We start from the raw sequence: 25,200 nt of genomic DNA, 5'->3' as shown, positions 1-25,200 counted from the left end.
ACCTTATGGTTTGTTAAGGCCATTTTTGGCCATTATTGTTTTTTATGTCTTAATTTGGCCACAGCTTTCTCTTTGTTTCAGCAAATGGAATGATTTTTGGTGACAAATCATATATTGACACAAATTTTTAGAAAATGCTTTGAAAATTAAAAAAAAACTCAACGATATACCTTGGGCAAATTTACTACCCTTTTGGGTTGTTCGTGTCCAAAAAAGCCACTAAAATAAATCTAAATTTGTCATTTGAAGAACCCACAAGGGTTAATCATCAGCACTTTCACTTACAGCCACCCGAAAACTGAAAAGTTTGTCTGCACTGCCAATGGCACCAAGACATTGCCTGAATTTGTTTCATTTACTTATGATAGGAAAAAAAAAATTTCCTTGAGTTGATTGCAGAGGGTTCCCATGGGTCATGGAATATCTGGAATATCATGGAATTTTAAAAGGTCTACTCCAGACATTGAAAGTCTGGGAAATTTATATTTTCTTCGGCCAAGTCATAGAATTTTAGTTTCCATTTATCAAAACGTATTTTTTCTATATCATATTTTTTCATTGCGTTGTTTCACAAACTTTGTGTATGTTATAGTGCCACAGGGATGACATATTTTTTGTAGGCTAACCTGGAGGTTTGAGGGATTCACACTCTTAAAAATAGAGGTGCTTTAAAGGTTCTTCACAGCAATCCCATACAGTAGATGTGTCAAATACAAGGACCACTGCAGATTTACATTTATTCATTTAGCTGACGCTTTTATCCAAAGCAGCTTACAATTGCTGTATATGTCAGAGGTTGCACGCCTCTGGAGTAACTATGGGTTAAGTGTCTTGCTCAGGGACACAATGGTGTGTCACAGTGGATTCGAACCCAGGTCTCTCACACCAAAGGTGTGTGTTTTATCCACTGTGCCATCACCACCAAATACTAGAGTTTGATATCTATATTATCCCAACTTTTTTCCAATATGACATGGTTTGAAGGGAACATGTTGACAATTTAAATACACATTCTCATTCTTGCTATTTGGGTACACTGTATGTGAAATAGGAAATGGAAACTTCTAGTTGTTTATTTGATAACTTGTTAAACCACACAGTTTCCTGTGAGAGAATCCACATGCCCACGAAAGACTTCGACTGGGTTAAAGTTAAACACTTTAATACCACCCACATGGGTTTATTTAAGCCTCTTTGATGTAAGTTATAGTTATTAAATAATGATTTTAAATATTCTGCTGTAATGGATGCTGCTGGCTTACAGTAGATCTAAGTATATGGCTTATTTGTCATAGTTTCATTTTGTATAAATTACTTTTCAAATTCACAGTAAAGACACACACATCAACACTGTTCAGTGGAAGTTTGTGGTGTGGTCCTGACTCTCCCCAAGCAGGGCAGGTAGTTTCTAGGGGCTGCGCGGAAGTCTCTCCGGAGAAAGATGTAAAAGATGGGATGCAGCAAGCTGTTAAGACTGAGAAAGCCTCTCCCCACTTGATAGTACACAAACACGGCTTTCTCCCACACACAAGCGCTGCTGTGCATCAACAGTCCGATGTACTTCACACAGCCGATGAAATGATATGGCCCCAGCACCGTGACAAATACGACCACCAGAAGGGTGAGCAGACCCCTGATGCTCCTCTTCTCCTCGGATAAAAGCGTATCGATTGCCATCAGCGAGCGAACGGTCTGTCTGTGAAGACCAACAATGAAGCTCAGGGGTATGATGAAGGACACAAGCAGGCTAATCAGTCTGTAGACGATAAAACCGCTCTCTGAGGGATACTTTTCAACACAAAGAGTGTCATTGTCCCGTTTGGGAAAGAGCTTGTTGAAAGCGACAACTTGAGGCACTATGATTAGAATCCAAACAGCGAGTGTTATACAGCAAGCGAATCTTAAGTTACGCAGGTGCTTGAAGCTAAGCGGTCGGGCAATTGCCATGTGATGCTCCAGAGCGATGATGCACAAGAAGATGATACCTGCATATATACTGTTGTAAAACAAAAGACCCACAAACCGACAGGTCTGGGGTCCGAAGCGCCAGTAGTGGCCGTTGGCATAGTAGTCCATCCATAAAGGCAAAGTTAAGATCTGACAAAGATCTGTTATCAGAAGATTAATGACATAGATTGGTGAAACATTTTCTGATTTGATTAACCTATAAAGCCCAAATAGTGCCATCAGGTTCAGAGGTGCACCGATGATGAAAAAGATCCCATACATGAGAGGAAGGAAGATGCCATCTTGACTGAGGTCTATTCCACAACTGTTTCCCATAATTGGGGGGTCAGTCAGACTGCTGATGTTAAAGTTGCTCTTCATCCTTATCCTGTGACAGAGAGATTAGTTTAGACTATTTAATGATGGAATATATCTGTTAACCTTTTGTTTTAGAAAAGTTTTGAATCCCATGATCAGTTTGACAAATTAAGTAGATTAAGTAATTTTTTCCATTGCTATGAGGAATTTCCGTTAATGAGAAAAACATTAAGGGAAAAAGATGTAGTGGTGGTGTTGTTCTGCCGGCTCAGACATTCATTACAATTTTATTCAGTCATTCCACCAAAAACAGCTGGCTCTTAACCACACAATCACCTCTGATTGGTCAGAAGTGTGCATGTGTGGTGGCGGAAGAAGAGGTGTTAGCCTTGTTAAAAAAACAACAAAAACCAAGAGTTTACGTATTAAGCTAGCATGACAGTTATGGACGCTGCTGTTGGAGGAAGTTTAGGATGTGTCACTCATCAAAGTGCTTCTGCATCATCAATAAAAAGACGCACACAACGCTGCCATTCGTTCTCTTAACCCTTTCACATGTATGTTTAAAATGTTTCAACTGTCCACATAAGTGAATCATTTTACAATTTTACTGAGACGCATTAAACTGACATGAAACACGTGAAGAACTATTATAAACATTAACTAACAATAGTTTATGTCGTGTATGCTCATAAGTTTACACACCCTGGCAGAATTTATGATTTCTTGACCATTTTTCAGAGAATATGAATGATAACACAAGAACTTCTCTTTCATTCATGGTTGGTGTTTGGCTGAAACATTTATTATCAATCAACTGTGTTTACCCTTTTTAAATCATAATGACAACAGAAACTACCAAAATGACTCACTTCAAAAGTTTACATACCCTGGTTGACACAAACAGGTTTGAATGGCTATTGAAGGTAGCCATCCTCACCTGTGATCTGTTTGCTTGTAATTGGTTTATGTGTATAAAAGTTCAATGAGTTTCTGAAGTCCTGAGAGACCCTTGTTTCTTTCATCCAGTGCTGCATTGATGTTTCTGGATTCTGAGTCATGGGGAAAGCAAAGGTACAATAGTTGAACTGTAATAAATAGGAAAGGATATAAAAAGATATCCAATGAATTGAGAATGCCAATAAGAAGTGTTCAAACTGTAATTAAGAAGTGGAACAGCTACAACTGAAAGTAAAATTGCTTGGGATGCAAAGAAAACCCCACAAATAACTTCAGGTGAAATACAGGACTCTCTGAAAACATGTGGTGTGGTTGTTTCAAGATGCACACTAAGGCGGCACTTGAAGAAAGATGGGCTGCATGGTCCATCGCTAGAAAAAAGTTAAATTACTAAACAAATGCCACAAAGTATCCCGCTTACAATATGCCAAACAGCACAGAGGCAAGCATTAAACCTTCTGACATAAATTCATTTGGAATGATGAGACCAAAATTGAAGTTTTTGAACCATAAATGCTATATTTGGAGAGGAGTCAGCAAGGCCTTTGATGAAAGGTACACTGTGAAACACGGAGGTGGATGGCTGATGTTTTGGGGATGTGTGAGCTACAAAGGCACAGGATATTTGGCCAAAATTGATGGCAACATGACTGAGATTAAAATTTGCACTCATCAGCCCAGAAGCTGCACATGGGACATACTTGGACATGCCAACATGACAATTGGAGCAAGTGGAACTGTCATTGGCTACAGCAGAATAAAGTCAAGGTTCTGGAGTCTTCTGACCTCAATATCATTGAGCCTGCAAGACACCCCAAGAATTTACAGGAAGACAACCACTACAAAAGACTTCAAGCTGTCATTAATGTTAAAGAGCCACACAGATCCAAAATCGAAACTGACCTGTATTGCAGTGTGTCATGGAGCTGTCCATTAATGTAAACAATGTGCAAAGTAGTTGAACCAATAAGTGCACGATTAATGAAGTGATTGGCTTCTAAAGTTGGGAGTCGACTCTGAATCGCTGGAACAAGTCAGCATATGGATTGAACCTCCGCCCTGATGTAATAAAAAAACTTTGCATAATAATTTATGCCTACAGCCTTGCTCACGGGAGATACGAAAACTATGACCTGCCCACAGCTAGTTAGTGTGTAAACATCATATCACGCTGTGTTTTCAGTTTGTGTTGTTTTCACTACCAAAGGATGAAGATATATGAAGAATCTGTGTTTAAAATTACTTTTTCAAGGAGGGATTTACTAAACGTTTGGCTGTGAAGAATCAGTGGTTAAAATGTATTTTTAACAGAGGGATTTATTTGGAACAACATGCGTCCCCTAACCACAACTTGTAAGTATGATTATAGCTACATACTTGCTTTAATTAGTGTAAATGTCTATCGTCGTTTTTATTGCTTGGATTAATGATGAATGTTGTCGTTGTTTAAACTCTTAATTTACTGTCAGAGAGTCACGTTAGCAAGCGGCTAACGCATGCTCACTTACAGTTTTGCTATGACCCAGTGAGCTTACATAAATGCTTAAATGAGTGTAAAATGTTAGTTTCTATCGTCGTTGCTATTGCTTGGATTAATGATGAATGATATGTATTGATGTCGATAATGTCTTTTCAGTAAATCATGTTAGCACTAGGTCAATACATGTTGCACTATTGTTGGTCTGTGCCACTGATCTGTGGTCTGTGCAGAGACCCTTTCAGTTGACCAATCAGAGCAGAGTAGGCTACTGAAAGGTGGGGTTTAGGACGACTGAGTCGTTGAAGGGCTTCACACGAATCGTTTGGGGATCTCTGAGAAATGGGGTGATTTTAAATTTATATTTTGAGAAAATTACAGTGTTTTTTGACCTTGCATGCATTTATACCTGCTGTCCAGGACTTATAAACAGTGATAGGACGATTAAAATTGGCATCTTACTGGCTCTTTAAAATGGGCAATACACAATATTAAGAACTGGGGTATGTAAACTTTTGATCAGGGTCATTTGGGTAGTTTCTCTTGTTTTTATGATTTAAAAAGAGTAAACGCACTTGATCTGATGGTTTCAGCCAAACACTAACCATTAGTGAAAAGAAAAGTTCTTGTGTTATCATTCACATTCTCTGTAAAATGGCAAAGAAATAATAAATTCTGCCAGGGTATGTAAACTTATGAGCACCACTGTATTTTGTGCTGTAATTAGTTTAACAACTCTTTCCCCGCCATTGACGAGATATCTCGTCAATTAAGAGAAAACGCTTCCCTGCCAATGACGAGATTTTCCGTCTTTCCGCAATACCGCTTTTATCCACCAGGTGGCGCCCTTCCGCAACTTTTTAAAACCGGAAGTATTGCCCTATGGCAAGCTGCTGCATGTCCGTGTCTGTTCTAAAGATCGCTCTGGATAAGATCTCTATGAAAAGTCCGTCATAAAAATGGAATTATCATTGCTTTTTGCTCAAAATATGGTGTTTTTGCAAAACCTACCCATATTCAAAAGCTGATTGCAAAAGAACCACTAAAGGTAGGATGAAACGTTTTTTTTTTGTTTGAAAGCAGAGGGTCTGTTCTTTCATTTGGTATATTGTATGTTTATATATTTAAAGAAGAACATTTTCTGGAAGGCATTAAACTTTGGTGAAAATCATGAAAAACGCTGGCGCTGGCTGGCAACTTTTTTTAAAAACGCTGGCGGTGAAAGAGTTAAAAACATTTTGTAATAATATATAATAACAAACAATACACTTAAGTAAACCAGCTAAATCTGCATATTTTCAATTCTAAAGTTATTTTATATTGTTGTCTTGCAGCTGCTTTGAAAGAATACCGTTTTAAAATGATATCGCCCATCGGATGATCGTGCTTCCTTGATATGTTGACATTACTTTGAGTTTATGAATTGTGGTTTGTAGTGGCATAAAATAATCACATCATGTTGCTAAATAGACTGTTTGAATAGCTATTTTTATGAATGAATAACCAACTTGTTTAAAGTTGCATTTTTTTGTATAAGTGTAAGTGTCCAAGGGTTAAGCATAGCTGCTCCTTGCCTGATGCATCATCCACCACAATCGAGGTATGGCCGTCTATTGCTGGCCGTGACCACAAAGTGTGTATATGTACGTTTTTAGAGTGAGCAGCAGGTCTTGTTTAGCTGTCATAGCAACTAGTAAAGCTCTTCAAGTCTGTTGTTAACAAACAGAGCGCACTGCTGGTTTTAGTGCTAAAAACAGAAGTAAACCGAACTTCAGAGACATTTGCACCATAAATGCACTTTTTATGTTTTGATGCTGGTCCTATTAGTATTCGTTTCTTCTGTTCAGTGTTAACCGGTTGAGTTTGAACAATGTGTTATAAGTTCTTATCTCTACATATACACTTTTAGAACGGATGTGACAAAAACAACACATTAAACACACTAAATGTGCCATCTCAACCATCTCTGTGTTTTTATTGAAACAACACATTTTGTGTTACTTTTAACACAACTTGTGTTTTTATTTTAACACAAAATCACATAGTGTGTTAAAATGTCCATACTTATTACTGCACTACTGTTTTTCTTGCACATAAGTTAATACTTCAAGACTGTTAAACCGTTAATACTGTACATTTGCATATAGACATCTTGTATATAGTTTATATTTCTAACTCTACATTCCCTATACTTGCATATAAGAGCATAGTCTACGTTTATATATATATTTCTTTATTCTATTGTGTGCCATACATTGTATGTATGTATGTATCCGTGTAAAGTTTGTGTATGTATGAACAGTCCTGGCATTCTTTGTGGATGGCAAAGTAAGAATTTCATTGCTCAGGGAAACCTGCTTTCCTCACTAGGTATATGACAATAAACGATTTGAATCTTGAAAAGCTTAACACAAAAAGATGTGTAAAAAATTAACACATACTTTCTAAGAGTGGTGTGTATACGAAGTAAAAATAAAAGCTTTCATAATGTAAATATGGAAAATGCATTGGGGCGAATAATATTAAAGAACAATATGTAATGCAGTATAATACTTCTCAAAAATGTACATACCTTATGAGTTTTACTGTAAGAGTTCAGCTTTACCAAATAACTGCAGATCTCATTGACACCCTGACGTGACGAAGCTCATTTGATGCAGGAACTGAAGTATTCTTCTCTTATATAATGCAGAAAAAAATGAGCATACGTCATTGAGTTCAGCTAAAGATGCACGGTTAGGGTTAGAACACACCTCAAACATGAGGAAACAAATAGTTGTGTCAAAATAATATGATGATATTGTTGCATTAGAAAATAATAATAATATTAATAATAATAAATATGTAGCAAAAAATGATTCTCTCAAGGCTTTATTCCAACAACAGATTGATGTATTGTCATGTTATTAGTTTATCCATCAAAACACCCTAAAGCTATATTGAGATTTAAACATAACAAAAATGTTACAAGCAATAATTAATGCTGGTTAAATTGTGAATGAACAATATGCTGGGTTTCCATTACCCTTTAAAAATGCACCCACTGGTCGGAGCCGATGGTGTAGTGGACGGTGCTCCGACACATGGTGCAGACGCACTTCTGGCGACCCGAGTTCGAATCCCGACTCGAGGTCCTTTGCCAATCCCATACCCCTCTCTTCACCCTATACTTTCCTGTCGTCTCCTTAATTACTATCCAAAAATGGCCCAAAAATATCTTAAAAAAAAAAAAAAAAAAAATGCACCCACTGGAAACACGTCAATTTTGGAAAATAAAAACAGAAATATATGGTAAAAACTGCAATGGAAACAGTTTTTTTTTTTTTCGTTTGTACAGGTCACCTGATGTGCCTAAAAGTCACATGATCATTCTTTAAAGATGCGCAATCATTTATTTATAACCTCTCAGAAACACCTCATACATTACATGGTCGCTCCCAAGATCACTTTCAGAAATACATTTCAAAAAATGGTCCCTTGCTGTCACTGGGGCAGTACCCTTTGTAAAATTTAGGTCAAATGTTTACTTCCTGTATGTTCATTAAAGGCGGAGTGCACAATGTTTGAAAGCCAATGTTGATATTTGAAATCACCTAACAAACACGCCCCCACCCCAATAGAATCTGGACCTTCTTTTGATAGACCTGCCCCACACATACAGTCTTGTTCAAAATAATAGCAGTACAATGTGACTAACCAGAATAATCAAGGTTTTTAGTATATTTTTTTATTGCTACGTGGCAAACAAGTTACCAGTAGGTTCAGTAGATTCTCAGAAAACAAACGAGACCCAGCATTCATGATATGCACGCTCTTAAGGCTGTGCAATTGGGCAATTAGTTGAAAGGGGTGTGTTCAAAAAAATAGCAGTGTCTACCTTTGACTGTACAAACTCAAAACTATTTTGTACAAACATTTTTTTTTCTGGGATTTAGCAATCCTGTGAATCACTAAACTAATATTTAGTTGTATGACCACAGTTTTTTAAAACTGCTTGACATCTGTGTGGCATGGAGTCAACCAACTTGTGGCACCTCTCAGCTGTTATTCCACTCCATGATTCTTTAACAACATTCCACAATTCATTCACATTTCTTGGTTTTGCTTCAGAAACAGCATTTTTGATATCACCCCACAAGTTCTCAATTGGATTAAGGTCTGGAGATTGGGCTGGGCACTCCATAACATTAATTTTGTTGGTTTGGAACCAAGACTTTGCCTGTTTACTAGTGTGTTTTGGGTCATTGTCTTGTTGAAACAACCATTTCAAGGGCATGTCCTCTTCAGCATAGGGCAACATGACCTCTTCAAGTATTTTAACATATGCAAACTGATCCATGATCCCTGGTATGCGATAAATAGGCCCAACACCATAGTAGGAGAAACATGCCCATATCATGATGCTTGCACCTCCATGCTTCACTGTCTTCCCTGTGTACTGTGGCTTGAATTCAGAGTTTGGGGGTCGTCTCACAAACTGCCTGTGGCCCTTGGACCCAAAAAGAACAATTTTACTCTCATCAGTCCACAAAATCTTCCTCCATTTCTCTTTAGGCCAGTTGATGTGTTCTTTGGCAAATTGTAACCTCTTCTGCACATGCCTTTTTTTTAACAGAGGGACTTTGCGGGGGATTCTTGAAAATAGATTAGCTTCACACAGACGTCTTCTAACTGTCACAGTACTGGATCATCCTGGAGGTGATCATTGGCTGAGCCTTTGCCATTCTGGTTATTCTTCTATCCATTTTGATGGTTGTCTTCCGTTTTCTTCCACATTTTAAGGCATTGGAGATCATTTTAGCTGAATAGCCTATCATTTTTTGCACCTCTTTATAGGTTTTCCCCTCTCCAATCAACTTTTTAATCAAAGTACGCTGTTCTTCTGAACAATGTCTTGAACGACCCATTTTCCTCAGCTTTCAAATGCATGTTCAACAAGTGTTGGCTTCATCCTTAAATAGGGGCCACCTGATTCACACCTGTTTCTTCACAAAATTGATGACCTCAGTGATTGAATGCCACACTGCTATTTTTTTGAACACACCCCTTTCAACTAATTCAACTAATTGCCCAATTGCACAGCCTTAAGAGCGTGCATATCATGAATGCTGGGTCTCATTTGTCTTCTGAGAATCTACTGAACCTACTGGTAACTTGTTTGCCACGTAGCAATAAAAAAATATACTAAAAACCTTGATTATTCTGGTTAGTCACATTGTACTGCTATTATTTTGAACAAGACTGTATGCAACCCCAGCAAGGATGTTGGTTAGTAGACACGCCCCTTACTGCTGATTGGCTAAGTGTGTTTTGGTAGTTTGCCTCATAGATATGTATAAAGGCTAGATGTCTCCCCCCCTGCTGGCCAATTGAGTGGAACGTCCGCATTTTGGCGCCCATCTTACCAAAGGGCGCTCGCTCACTCGTAGCATTGAGTTTTAATGATGCAGGTACCTTTAAATGACCATAACTTGCTTCATTTTTTTTTACAGATTTTCAAACTGTTTGGTTTGTTATAAACGTCAAAGATGTACCTATGACACCGCATACTTATACTAAAAATAAAAATAAATTCATGAAACATGTTAAAGCATCCATAATTATAGTCACGTTAATAACGTTTGTAAAAAACCAAACTGTTTGAAAATCGGTAGAAAATTGAGCAAGTTATGGTTATTTAAAAGTAACTGCACCATTAAACTCAATGCTACGAGTGAGCGGGCTGCCTGTGGTAAGATGGCCGCCAGGTGATGACGTTAGAGCAGCCATTCCCAAACTGTGGTCCGCGGACCACTAGTGGTCCGTGAGGGTACTGCAGGTGGTCCGTGAAAAGGCAAAATAAGAATATGTATATTTTAATATACAAACTCGTTCATATTTTGGGCGAACGTGTACTGCTGCCAAATAAATGTTACTGTGAACTCATTCATTCTGGTGCCTGTGAACGGCACGCTCTCTCAGTTTAACGTCGTTCAATAGGGTGCCAGATTTGTATATTCTTCCAGGCGAAAACCCGACTAAAACACACTGTAAACAGGCCTTAATGTGTAGCGGAAAAAACACCCAATCTGGCAACACCGCCACCACTCGGTGTTCACCAGTCACGCTGCATGCGTCATCACAACAGCACAGACGCTGGTGGAATTCCTGCCGCGCAACTCAAATAGTTTAACATTAAATAACATCATATTTGTCCTAAATCGTTAACGATTAACATAGGCTGCTAACGCATATTCCGCATCTTGAAATAGACTTTGACTAAGCTCACGCTATTTAACGTGCACGTGTGGTGTGCAATACCTGCGAGTTGTCATACACGCAATGCCTCGCAGCTCTTCTTGCCGGGGTGCGACCCCCACCCAGCTAGCCTTTCAAGGTATGTGTAAGCAAATACAAAAATTAAAAGACAGTCAATGCTAATGTAAACCCTGGTTGGATAAGGATTTAAAGTTGGACATGAAGATGAAATCTGACGCATTTAGCTTCAGTGTTAAAACTGATCAAATAATTGCTGTCTGTGGTGGTTCTATATGGGCTATAATGGCAATCATTTAAAAATAATAATATGGGAAAAAATAACTATAAATTAGTTCATTTTTGGAACTGTGACCTAGTTTAACATTTTCAAATATGAACTATGAACTGAACTAGTTCATTTTAAAATTTGTGAACTGTGAACTAAACTAGTTCATGTAGAAAGTGAACTTTCCCAACACTGAGAATATGTATATAAATAATAATGATATAAGGTTAAGAAACCTGTTGTACTGATGTGATGACCAGTTATAGTTTTAGTGCTAGTAAGCCTATTTTGATGTGCAGATTAATTCAGGACTTTGTGTAGACATATTTTATAATAAGTATTATGAGGTGGTCCGCGAAAATTCTTGATTACAAATAGTGGTCCACACACACAAAAAGTTTGAAAACCCCTGCGTTAGAGACTCCGCCGCAACACATCTAGCCTTTATACATCTCTATGGTTGGCCTGACTCCCTTTTCCAAAGTGTTTTTCAAACATTGTTCACTCTGCCTTTAAGTACCAATATGTACCTCTGAGGCAGGGGCGCCGCTAGCAATTTTGGGCCCTATGAAAAAATAGGGGGTCAGGCCCCCCCATACCCATTTCGTACCAAACATACAATCCAACCTACTGTAGCTATTCAAAATCTTTGTCTGTAAAAACTATTTATTTTGCTATTGTTTTGACCACAGTTATCAGTATTTATAGATACCTAAAATGTCTGCAGCTAAGATAATTTATTGTGCAATGCAAATTTAATTGAAAAATACAGTACATTAAATCAAATATTCAGAGAAAATGCAACATTCTTAAAGATTAAAGATAAATGTGACCATGCCTGTGAAAACCCAGCTGAAGTATTTCTTTGTGATTTACTGTTTTCCACATAAAATCATCCTATATAATGTAAAGAACATTTGTGAAAATATAAACTTGATATCTTTAATGTTGACTGAGTAATGTCATGTCAGCGATTGAAATCATAGTGAAATTAATGCTTGAATTTAAACTGTGATGGATGCTTTTTATCTCACAATAAGATTTGAGGCTTTAGTCTGATTTTCACAGGCAGTCTCAGTGACATACTGTATACTTGAGCTGTTACACACACGAGACATTGTAACATTTAAAAATGGCAAACAACAACAATGCATCTTTTTTATGTTCATTCTGCCTGAAATAAGACTGGGTCAACAATGCTTGACCAAAGCGGCGTGGTGAGCTTGAACCTGCTTACATCACGAGGCATTTTTTGGACTCAACATTCAATAGGAAAATTCAACTGCAGTAGCCATCGTTCAACCTGAAGAGGGCAGCACTCAGACGTTTTTACACCATATATTGTAGTATTGAAACACTTTATATCCAAATGTCAAAAAACTTACTAAAATCAGTGAACAGCAATAATAAAACCCCATTCTTACAGATCATTAACTAAAAAAAGTTGGTTTAGGGTTTATTACTCTTTAAGAAAACAGCTATACTGTTATTAAATGATTCTTCAGACTGTTTTTTAATCAACGGGGCTCTAAAATGAAATGAATGACAACTATAGCAGATTACGACATAGATTTCCATTGATTTCTTAAACCTGTTGCAAGTTGAGAAGCTTTAATATACATAATTTGACTAGTTTAGCCTTAGTTGCATTTCAGTTTTATCACAACCAACTCGATTTACGACTGCATAAAATTCCTTTCTTGGCATATTGCGTTACAAAACAAAACAGTGTGTAACCGATCGCATTTCTAGTTTATGCTAATTAGCTTATACGGGCTACGTTAATTTAAACAGCTTATAAGGGCTGACTTTGCGTTAGAATCATAACATAAAACAGGGAACGTAAATCACCTTGTGTATTTTTAAACACGGGGGAACAGAGCGAAGACTTTACAGTGGAAAGAAAACTGCATTGTATTGCGCCAGCGTCACATTGTGTAAACTGCATTTATAGTAAGGAAGTGCACATATGCGGATATCATAGGAAATAGCAGTAAATACACACACCTTGTTCTCTTCTGAAGTTCACGCGCACTGTGAGACCGTGGATTGAAGACGGCGCTAAAACGCAGAGTAAAGACGGGGCGGAGCTAAGAGGGCTCAGCTTAAGGGGGTTGCGTGGGCGGCACAGTCCTTGGCTGGGGCCCTCAAAATTTCATGGGCCCTTAGAATCGTCCTAACTTTCCCCCCCTTACGGCGCCCCTGCTCTGAGGTACTTATAAGAACTCTATTGTGCATTTTTTATCATTTTTTTTTGGACCGTGTATAAGGGGTGCTTGGTCTCCTTCAAATAAAATAATGGCTGGTGCGGCGGCTGCGATGTAATCAAACCTAACATCTACCACCATGGTTTTGAATGACTTACTGTTTTGTGAGAGGTAAAATGTGTTTTAGTTACGTATCACCGGATAATGGAAGCACCATCATTTCACAATATATTGCTGAAGTTTTGCTAAAATCTGCAATGGACACCAGGCTATTAGGGAATTTGTGACTGATGATGTTAGGATTTATGTTAGGATTTCAACCGTGTTGGTAAAGCTATATTGAAGAGATCTGGTGTGGGACAATAAATGACATCTCCTCCTTTTTGAGGCAGCTTGGCATGGACATAAAGTCCAAAAAAAGTGTAAAATAGGTTAAAACCTGAAGCACGAGGGATGAAAGCTATTTTATGGGGTAAAGACCATCTCTGCTTTAGATGTCGATACTGTATTTTTGTTTTACTGATCATATTTGAAGAGAGAAATTCTCCACTGAAAAACTAGGGAGGAAGTGTCAATGGTAACCTGCCAACCTTCGGAAATCGCATGCATATTTTATACTCCCAGAACCATAAAGTTTCTATCTTCCTTGAAGGTTTGATCAGTCCCTGCTTGATGCAGGACTCTAGATATCACTCTTCAAACTTTGTAAAGTGGTAGTCCAGATTGATGGAAGTTGAGGCGGTTTTATTTTTTCTCAGAGTATATGTTCCTAAAGCTTAATGCATTTCTTAGTTACGTTGACGTGTTTCTTCTAATACCCTTAGACGTGTGTTAAAGCTCCCGTTCTTTCTGTGATTTTAAAGCTTTGATTGTGTTTACAGTGCGCAATATAACATGTGTTAATGTTTCACGTGTAAAAAAGCTGTATTTTTCACACAATTTACTTATAGCGCTGTTTTTACTGTCCTAAAAACGGGTTGATGTCTTCCTTGTTCTATGTAGTCCCTCCTTCAGAAATACGTATGAAGTTCTGATTGTGTAGTTAGTGAGTTGTGATTTGATAGCAGCTTAGCTGATGACTGACGTATTCCTGTGGATGGAGTTTAGTCAAAAACTCTTTTATTGAAGTCATTTAACCGGTAAGTGGAGGGCTGTAGTGCAAACCGGTCGTTCGCTGTAGGCTTTGAAACACCAGCTACAGTAAAAAAAAATGGGATCAAGAAGAACGTGAGCTTTAAAAACACAAATAAGACAAAACTTGACATAATTGTTGGAAAACAAGCTATAACATCCTTATAGATACACTGTTAAACTTAACTGTAATTTCTACAGTAACTTACCACAAAATGCCCAGCAAAATACCATCATTTTCATTTCCAGTTTATTACTGTAATATGCTTTGCATTATGGGTATTAACATTTAATTTACAGTGATTTACTGTATGTTTTGAATTTGCGGTAGACTGCTGTAAAACAACAGCAGTAGTGCTACTGTAGTTGAATAAAATAGTGTTATAAAATGGAAAAATAAAATATATCTATGAAATGAAATACATTTTATTTGTTATGCTTTTAGCAGTGAAGCACATTTCAAAATGTGAATTGTTTTTCAGCAGTGTAAATAATTTGTTGAGAATTGTAGAAAGAAACAAGAAAGGGATTATGGATAAATGCTTGACCATAACATTTGAATTTGACCTCAAGACTTCAAAACACTAGTGACGCCAAGATTTCGCTCCTTTGAGTGTCGGGAGAGTGAACGAAGAGGCTACTTGGGGAGTATTGCGAGTATCTTTCATCAAGTGACTCTGTAGCACAGTGGTAGTGTTATGGATTTACAACACGGGCAAACCAAATTCGATTCCCCTTCAAGGCAATATATATTTTTTAAACTAGGTTACAGTAAGGGTATTATACTGTAAAATGGAACAGCTGTAAAGGCATCATACTGTAAAAACATGTACAGTTATGGTACTGTAATGGGGCAGTTACATTAACTCGAGTTACCGCATATATACAATAAAAAGTCTAACAGTGTAATATTTACAGTACTTTACAATGAGTGCCCAGATTTTAGGTTGCATGTAAATACCTTAACCAGTTTTCGTGCAGTTTTATGTGCACGTTTTCATGTGTGAAAGAAAGTAACACATAAAAGTTTGCGCTCGACTCAAGCAGTTTGGCTAAGAAACAGCTAAAGTAAAGCTCATGTTATATTTACAGATTTTGCAGAAGTGAAAAGAGATACAACAGCTTAAGGCAGATTTCCCTTTGGCTTTTTGAACAACTAAATGTACTAAAGGCCTGCCACGGCCTGCGAGAAACCTGACACATTTCCAAATCCCATGGAGCACACAGTAGCTGCATTTCCATTACCCTTTAAATTGTGCTAATTGTCATTGTGAATTAAAAATACGTCCAAAATAAACACGTAAATTTACCAAAACTGCAATAGAAACAGTTTATTTGCATGTTCAGGTCACCTGATGCAAGTAAGTCATATAATTATTATTTGAAGATGACGCGGTATGAACCAAAACCTCACAGAAACACATCAATATGTGACCAGTCACGGAAAGTAGTGACACAAGTCAGATATGGGGCAATTTGAGTTATTCACAGATTCTGAAAGTGCAGTTTCTAAGCTTTCCAACGATGTGTAACACATGAAAATCTGATAAGATTTGGAGAAGTTGTGGCCATTTGAATATAACACATTCAAGAAAGAGAATGCTGAGAAATTTGAGAAATAGGGCTCATTTACATCTCATTTAGCTAAGCCATACCCCCTGTAAAGCCGTTTTGAGATACAGATGTTCTAGCATCATATGTAGTATTTTGTGAAAGAAGTCAGAATGAACAACATGCAAAAATAAACAGGACTTTTACCTTTGTGGGGATCACAAGTCGAATCCAGTACGTTTCAGATGTGTGAATCATCCAATGATCTTTTTGTCAACAAATGCGTATTATCCATGAAATATAGATATGTAGTCTATTGTTTACATCAAATTTCGCATGACCGTATGTTAATAGAATATAATATACAATCTGAGGACTATTTACATCGTAACATGTATATTAGATTAGACTCCGTTAAACACATGAACCCGCCTTCAAAGTTTTTATTTAAAATAGGGAGGTATAATAGATAATCCAAACAGCGCCGTCGAAAACGTGACGTTTTGGGTGAACTATCCCTATTCAGGAGCAACGCTGTTCCCTTTGGGGCGAAGGCGAAAACACAAGCCGCTTATACAGTATGTAAATATACACACAGACAATGGCGCCCCTCGCTGCACGCTAGAATCTCCGGAAAAACAAGACGATTTCAACCGCAAAATGTACGCTTTTAAATATACAAAAACTGCTATCTCAAACATGGAGAGGCTTCTTCGTGATCTCAACTAACAGATTCTGCAATAAAACGAAAATCACAAATTTTGAAAAAAAACTTTGTTTCTCATTTTCTTAAAACTTGTGCTGCCGACTTGTGTCCCTGGTTTTCGTGACGGGTCACATATGTGTCTGCTCACAAGTATAAGAGGCTTTCCTTGCCAATAATGTTTGGATAACACTCCTACATCTCTTTTGATTTAAAATAATCATACTATTACCTTTAAAGATACATCTGTATGTTGCCGCTCCTAAGTATAATGAAGGGTCACACCAGATGGGGTAGAGGCGGCAAGCGGGAGTGATTTACATGTTAAGTCAATGCAAAGACGCGTTTAGGCATCATGCGTCGCGAATGGCGCGTTTCGCGTGAATTGAGCGTTGTCGCGGTACTACGGGGTATTTCGGCGCCACGTTAATCAATCAGGATCTTGCTGTAGTAGTGACGTGATTATAGGAAGCGAGCGGAGGCTCAGCGCAGTCGCAGAAGCCCCTCCCATGACGTGAATTTCTGTGTGAATATCTCAAATTAATTGTGTAAACTTAAATGTTTAAGTATGCACAAATAGCGCCTTTTTGCTGCCCCTTCCCTGGCTGGTGTAAATGCACCATAAGGGGTTTTCCTTGGCATTAATGTTTGGATAATACTCTTACGTCTTCTCTGGTTAAAAATAATGCCTAGTGCGGTGGATGTAATATTAGTAAATGTGATGTATGGATTGACTTAATATGAGAGGACAAAACTATGTTTTAGTCGCAAATCATTGGTTAATGGAAACACCGTTATTTCGCAATAGTTTTTGGTTGACATTTAGAAAATAACCCTAAATTCTGTAATAGAAATGCAGCTCGTAAGAAGCTAGCATTGTTTTTCCTCTGCATTTTGGTTACTGGTTGACATCATTGTCTCTTACATCCAAGGATCATCCAAGCCAATTTTCATACCAAACCAAGCCAAAACAAGTTGTTTGTTATTAGTTCATTCACCTGCAGATCAATGCGCAAGAGAAAATAACCTTAAGAGAAGTGAACTTTCAATAAAACTATTGATTTTCACTGTGAAAAGACTCACAATATGTCAAGGCGCAGCTTTGTCGATGTACACATTAGGTTTAAGTGTCAGTACCGGGCAAATACGGTTTGAGCAAAATAGCAAAGCAATTTTCAATCCTCTCAGAACGACAAAAACAAGCACAACGCACAGTGAGTCCTTCCACCACAATTGTTTCCTTCACGCAGTCGATATCAGAGATTTCAGGTTAGTTTTTAAAGCCAATGATGTCATGATGTTATGCAATATTATATAAGTGTGATGTTTGTTTTTTTTTGCACAACATGCTTATGTTTTAACAAGCAGAAATTGTTAAGTGCACCAAATGTTCACTTTAATTCACAAATCAATACGATGATTGCTTTGCACGGCTGTTGTGAAAGGTCACCAGTTTGTGTATATACAGTGAATGCAGAATCATTTAATTTACAGTATATGGATTAAAGCCGTTTCCAAAGAGTCTGGCTGGCATTCATCTAGGTGCAAATATGTAAAATAAACCCACTGCATGTCGTATTATTGCTGAAACACACAAGTATGTCTAGCTCTGGAGGTCCCATCTGTGGAGGTTGCTTGCAGGTAATGCATAAGAGGTGAAATTGTGGTTGATGCATGAGCACTCAGCAGACCAATGAGATTTGGTCTAGAAAACAGCATGACAAAATGCACTTGTAAAGAATTCTGCCGCCACATTTGTTACCAGACCATGTGTAAAGCATAAACGAAAGAGCTCGAGGAGAGAAAGGAGCTTGTTCGTGGTGACTTTGACATAGTGACTTTATAGGTATGCTTTGCTGGGACTTCTTGTGGCTGTGACCCATTTTATTTTGTTTTATGATTTCATTTTGCTAAAAAATGGGGTGATGTGATTGTTTTACTTATGAAGTCTAGACTGAATGTGGCAATGTCTTGAATCATTGAACATTTTCTTGTGTTATGGACAGGCAGCCGAGTCAACCTGCATAATAGAGTCATCCAATCCTGTCCCTTTATTCAAATGCTTTTTGTGCGTGTTGCTGTTGAGTCATCAGTTTACTATGAGAAATGTGAAAAGAAACTCTTCAGTTGTGGCCAGAAATATTGGTGCCCTTGGTAAATGAGCAAAGAAAGCTACATTTCTAATTTTGAGCTTTAATTGAAAAAAAAATTCATGAATAATAATGTTGAGCTGTGCTCTGATTGGCTATTTCTCCTTCAGTAGCTCTGTGTGTGTGTAAACAGATCTTATGTTTGAGTCTGCATCAGATGAAGATGCTTTCCAGATTTTACTGATTAATAAATTGTTAATAAACACATTTTGTAAATAAATGTGTTTTCCATTGCTCTTTTGTATGCACATGGTGTACTTAAGAAAGAGGAAACAATCGTGTTTGAGGCTTTCGATATGTCATTAACATGTACACAACTCTTATTATTCATCATGCCCCATATATGATAAAGCCAACCACAGCAGAAAAGGCTAGATTACGTGGGTTTAATGTTCGCTACGTCCGAATTTATTTAACAATTGCGTTTCTATCTCCCATTCTTCGCATTTACTATTTATTGCATTAGTCAAAAAACACCTTAAAGTGATTTTTATAAAAAAATGGCGCTTCCATCACTCGTTTCTTATGCAATACTTCAAAATGTGCTTAAAATCAGTGTGATGGAAACCCAGCTTTTGTTAGATGCCGCTAAAAAACCCACACTGGACCTTAAAAAAATCTGTCATGAATTCACAAAAACTGTAAGAACATAGAAACATAAGAAATTATGTTTCAATTTCTAAAAAATATATTAAGTCAAACTTTCAAATATGTAGAGAAGTTCAAAACTATAAGACTTACTAAATGATCAAAACTTCTGCTTTATGCCATTACAACACGTTTGTCTGATTTTATCTAAAATTTGTTGCAGTAACTGGCTTCTTCTGTTAAAAACACTACAAGATGTAGAAGTAAATAGATAAAAGGAAGAGGAACAAAGTTTACTGTCAGAAGAAATGGTGAAAATATATAAATGTTAATAAAGAGTTTATATTAATACTTAAAAGTTACATATATGTAAGTAAACTGTACTTTTACAGTACAGGCATTCCTGTCTTTCGTCTACCACACCTAAAGCAGTTTTGTCCTCTTTTAGGTGTAAAAATCTGTTCATATGTAGAAAATCTTATGCCATAGACTGTATACCATGTAGATATTCATAGGAGAAACCTTGACCCATTTGAATGAGTTATAGACTATGGGTTTATACCGACAGCATGACAAATGACAGTAAGAGAACCCGTTTCATTATCTGTGTGAATGCAGAGCTTCAGCTGATCAGACTGCATTCATTCTAGTTGCCAAAATGATAGACCTTAATCTAATAATAAGAATAAATGAAAGCTTTGTGGGAAGATGAAATACCTTGCACGGCAGACAAATGCAATCCTGATATTCTTGGATCTCAATTACTGGGAATTTACAGGATTTCCTAAGCCTGTTTTATATCATATTATAAATAAGTTGTTGATTTGTTATATTGTTCTTTATGTGACCGGACTATAAGTGGAGATTGACTTACATGTTTTCTTAATTTTAGTTCAATGGAAGAGAAAGAGTGAAACAACAAGATCAAGTTTACTGAATGACAAATGCAATGAATGAAAACTATTTATTTATTTTAAAATGGCATTTAAACCTGTTACTAACTGCACACTTTCAAATCATAGAAAACTCAAAGCCTTACGGTACCACCCATTAGTACAGATGCACCCCTATTTGTCCTTTAATTTAGAGATTTTGTCAGATCTTGTTCCCTGCAGAATGCAAATACAATATGACCATCAATGTTTTTAAAAGGATAACAAAATACAAATGTGCTGTAACTGTGCAGTCTGTTGTTGTGGTTGTTGTCTTAATAGGGTCATTAGATGCTTTCCTAAAAACAATAAATACATAATAAATCAGATTTCAAAACATAAATTATTTAAAAAGCAAAGATGAAATTAGATTTTTAAGGGCGAATGATAATAAACCTAATTTTTAAAAAGGAAGATGCAAAGTAGTTATAGGAAATTATGTGAGGCACAGAAAAAAGGGCCAGATGCATAGACATAGGAAATCATGTGTACAGTACTATAAAAATAATTTATGTAATGCTAAAAATCTGAATACATTAAAGTATAACAGAACAGTACCCATTACACAAAGTAGAGTCATGATCATGAACAGCTGGCATCAGGGAGTGTTTGTGACATTACGCTCACCTTGTGATGTTTATTTCAATAGTAGCAGATCTCAAACTAAATCTTCACATGGGACGCTGATGAAGGCTGTAAATAGGTCGACTGAATTCTCTTTTGAAACAAAAAGTGGGACTTGATCTGATATGATATTGTGTAAGATCAGAGTAAAACACATTCAACAATCAAAAATTAAGATCTAAACATTGCAACATTAACAAAAAAATCTTACATTTCCTGACTTGACTGTTTATTCATCTGTGTTCATCTAAAGTCAATGTTAACACCAGCTTCACCCAAAATGAGACGTGGGTATGTTTACAATGCATCAGCAGCTTATTACTACTTATTTATTCTCTATTGTTTTTTTAATAGTATGTCAAATTGAGTGCAACAATAAACATTTAAAACTGTACATTGCCATGTGCTGTGTGCAATTACAATAGGTTATCTTCGGATTGCATGGTATGTATACATTTGCATACTAAAAAACTATAAAAATTATCTTAACACTGCAGACATCAGAACATTATTATACTGCCACACACTGTAAATATTAAACACAGCAGCAACATTTAAAGTTATGATGTAATATGCTATTCCCTATAGGGGTGGGCAATAAACCGGTATGATAAACCAGTAGAAATTAACCGGTAGAGATTTTGGACTATCATCTTGACTCTTTATCGAGGTTATGCACCCACGTCACATTGCTGTGCCATGGTCACGTTACCCATTGGCCTTAAATACACATATGTGTCAAAATTCTTGTCTTTGCAATTATCATAAACATGACCATTTAGAGAAAGCAAACAGCTGAAAAAGAAAACGCATGTGTAACTAGATTTGCAAAGGGGTGGAACGTTTCCAATAAATATGCTCAAACAGCTATAAGAGAAAATCTATCTAATCACTTTTCTACCTAATAAGGGCCCTATTTTAACAATCTAAGCGCTTTGTCTAAAGTGCACAGTGCACGGTCTTGATGGGCGTGTCCGATGCCACTTTTGCTCATTTAACGACAGGAAAGATGGTTTGTGCGCCGAGCGAACAGTCGATAAGGGTTGTTCCTATTCTTTATAGTAATGGGAGTATTTTGGGCATAACGTGCAATAAACCAATGAGAGTCTCAGCTCTCATCCCCTTTAAAAGTCAGTTGCGCTGGCGCTATGTCTAATCTCTATTTAGATGACGGACTTTGTAAACTGAAAAACTAAGCGGAGGAAGAAGATCCCCAGTTTAAGATTAATGTTAAATAATTGTGTTGTTTTTCACTTGTATTGAAATTATTTTTTTATTAAAGCCTTTAAAACCCGTTTTCTTTTAGTCATGGAAGTAAAAAGCAGGCTTTACATTGCTTTAAATGTATGGTTATCCAATATCATAAAAAAATAATTTACAAGTATGTAAGAAAAGGTTTGTACTCTAAAAATACTTTATTTGTAACAAACAGGAGATAAAGAATTTAAAAACGGCTCTCCGCACGTTTCAGCACTTGGACAGCGTCAGTTTTTTTAAGCATTACTCAAAAATATTTCTCATCCCACCATATCCACAGAGTCATCAAATACAATAAATCTGTGATGTCGGATAAAAAAAAAAAAAACATTTAAAAACAGATGTATTTATTTAAAGCAAAGCATTTATTTACTTTCCAGGCTGTAGGTGAAGCAGCTCTTTGTGCCTTCTAACGTCTCATAATCGGTCCTCATTTATGTCCAAGAGACTCAATAATAATCTTTTACATTCAATCCTTTAATCTTTCATATTTAAAAGCATTTTTGTGCTGCTGGGCATCCATGTATGTGACAAGCAAACCCGCATTGTCGTCCCATTTACAGGCACATATTACTAATGCGCTCTTTAAATAACAAAAACACTATTGCGCCATAGACTTTAGACTTTATAGCAGGTTTTTGTTGGTCAATGGCGTAGTCTATTTTAGTTGTCTCAAAATAGCAACGCGCCAACAATGCCCCTGAACACACCTCGTTTTTTGATCAGAACACCAATCAGTGCAAAATTGGGCGCAAATGCATTTGCTATTTAAACAACGTGGCGCTAAACGTAAAAAAAATATAATTGCACCGTGTTGAAACTAGCAAAAGACACTTGCGTCGCGCATTGCGCCGCTTTGCGCCGGGTGTATGATAGAGCCCTATATCTTAATAAGATACATTTATATACATTATTATTTATTATCCTTATTTCATCACTGACTTTTTTTCATCATCTTCTTCAGTGAGCTTGAGTTTTGTAAGTTTTTTTTGTCTTTTTTTTATTCTTGTCATAAGTTTTTTGTGAGAATTATGAAAATGCTAAGGAATTTTAATACCCGAAAGACCCTATTACAAGAAAAAGGAAACTTTACTGATATCTCGTGATACATATCGTTATCATTATATAAAATGAACCATATTATGACATGATATAAGATTTTGGTCTTAACACCCTTATTTTCAATGTAGCAATTTTAGCAAACATTTTGTTTCTACTTGTATGCTATTTTATTGCTAAGTTATATATTCATTGTTTTTTTGTGCAAAACGGTTTATAAAACCAATTACATGGGTAAGCAAAAACATTCAAAAACAATGAATCTGAGTTCTTCTTGATCAGAGACATTGTCAAAACAGATAGGTTATATTGGTACCCTCAGCAATTTTTCTCTGGACATCAAATCCATGTGTAATCATTATCTGAGACTTTGCCATGTGGAATGAAACATTGAAGTAAGATTAATTCACTCCGAACAGATCACGACTTTATTTTAGATCGGGTAGGGAAACTTACATTTGAAACAGCATTAATTAAAGAGTGCAACTTCATGTGCAGACACTTTTAAATACAATTTCTGAATGATTCGGCCCAGTCGTACATTATTGAAAAACAACATCCATTTACGATGACGTGATTGTGGGCATTGTGTAATTGTAACTAATTGCAGTTAATAGGTTCCTCATTTATCAAAACAGGGCACAATTAGGTTTGCTTTGTAAAAAAGTGACAGCCATTTTATGATCAATTAATGAGGATTCAGATGCGTGCGGTTTCCACGATGCTGTAATCTTTTGCTTGCTGTGGTACAAACTCATCATGGCTGCACAGACTATAATTAACTCCGAAGACCTTTGCAAGGTCTACCGTACCTTTGTGAGTTATGCACCGTTAGCGAACTGTGAACTTTTACATTTGGCAATGCTCATCGTGAAACATTGAACAATTTACCATGAATTACATTAAGCAGCTTTCCTCCAGCATTGCTGCTGCAGACTGGCTGAAGTCAACATGACCGGTGGGTCACCAACCCAAGGACAGGAGGTGATTCGCAGCAGGTGCGGTGGCACCTATCCCAGGATCTAGGACGGTAGATTTCCTCCAGCTGGCCGAAAGCCTTTCCCCAGGCCGCCGAGCAGCCAGTTATGTGAACCGAGGTGAGAACCTCCGAGCACCAGGGGAACTTGAATCTTAATGTAAACCGACTCATCTATAAACGATGGCAAGCAGCGATTAATCAAAATTTGACAATGTGTATGGAGAGGTGGCTGGGGTCAGGGGTTCTTTTTTACCCACAATGCTTTGGAGACCGTGCTGTTTCTTTTCACAGATGTGCGAGTTATTCGGTATCAAAGCGGCATTTGTACTGTAAGCACTTGCTCCGTCCCATCTGCTGTGAGAAATCTCTTTACTGGATTATATTTCATCAGTTATGAGGATTCTTTATGTTTAGTCTGTTGTGTGTTTCTCTTTCACCTGCAGTATATTTCAATGCTTGAGTAGTAATGGCATTTAGATTATTGGGTGTTTAAATGTTTCAGGGATGAGGTTTAGAGATTTTTAATATAAAATTGAAATATGGAGTTTGCACATAAAGCCTAATGAGGTAAAAGCTAACAAAAACCTACAGACCACTGAACTGTATCATCCTTTTAACACTGATAAATAACTGATTCAGTTCTTCACCATTTGTCAGGAGTTAACTGACTCATTTACATGCAGCACTACAATACACATTAATGCGTTTTGAAATTAGTACTTATATTATTCATATTGTATATTAATGCAGACTGTAATATTAAAAGTGAACACTTCTTCATCCTCTTCTGGTCA

The 25,200-nt window shown here is 37.0% G+C and overlaps 1 protein-coding gene across 1 annotated transcript; it reads right to left on the bottom strand.

The window, feature by feature from the left end:
* Positions 1–785: 785 nt before the first annotated feature.
* LOC135787512 (G-protein coupled receptor 4) lies at positions 786–7,344 on the bottom strand. The gene is made up of 2 exons (XM_065297493.2): positions 7,275–7,344; positions 786–2,335 (listed from the first exon to the last, which is right to left on the bottom strand). The coding sequence occupies exon 2, from the start codon at positions 2,326–2,328 to the stop codon at positions 1,345–1,347; it is 984 nt and encodes a 327-aa protein (XP_065153565.1). The 5' UTR covers positions 2,329–2,335; positions 7,275–7,344; the 3' UTR covers positions 786–1,344.
* Between the last annotated feature and the right edge of the window lie 17,856 nt (positions 7,345–25,200).

This window comes from Paramisgurnus dabryanus, chromosome 20 (assembly GCF_030506205.2).
Source record: "Paramisgurnus dabryanus chromosome 20, PD_genome_1.1, whole genome shotgun sequence".
Classification (NCBI taxonomy): Eukaryota; Metazoa; Chordata; class Actinopteri; order Cypriniformes; family Cobitidae; genus Paramisgurnus; species Paramisgurnus dabryanus.
The sequence above is the reverse complement of the archived record's forward strand: the minus strand, read 5'-3'. Positions and strand labels throughout refer to the sequence as shown.

Coding starts and splice junctions, on each gene's coding strand:
- LOC135787512 (XM_065297493.2), bottom strand. CDS start 2,328: ATGAAGAGCAACTTTAACATCAGCAGTCTGACTGACCCCCCAATTATG.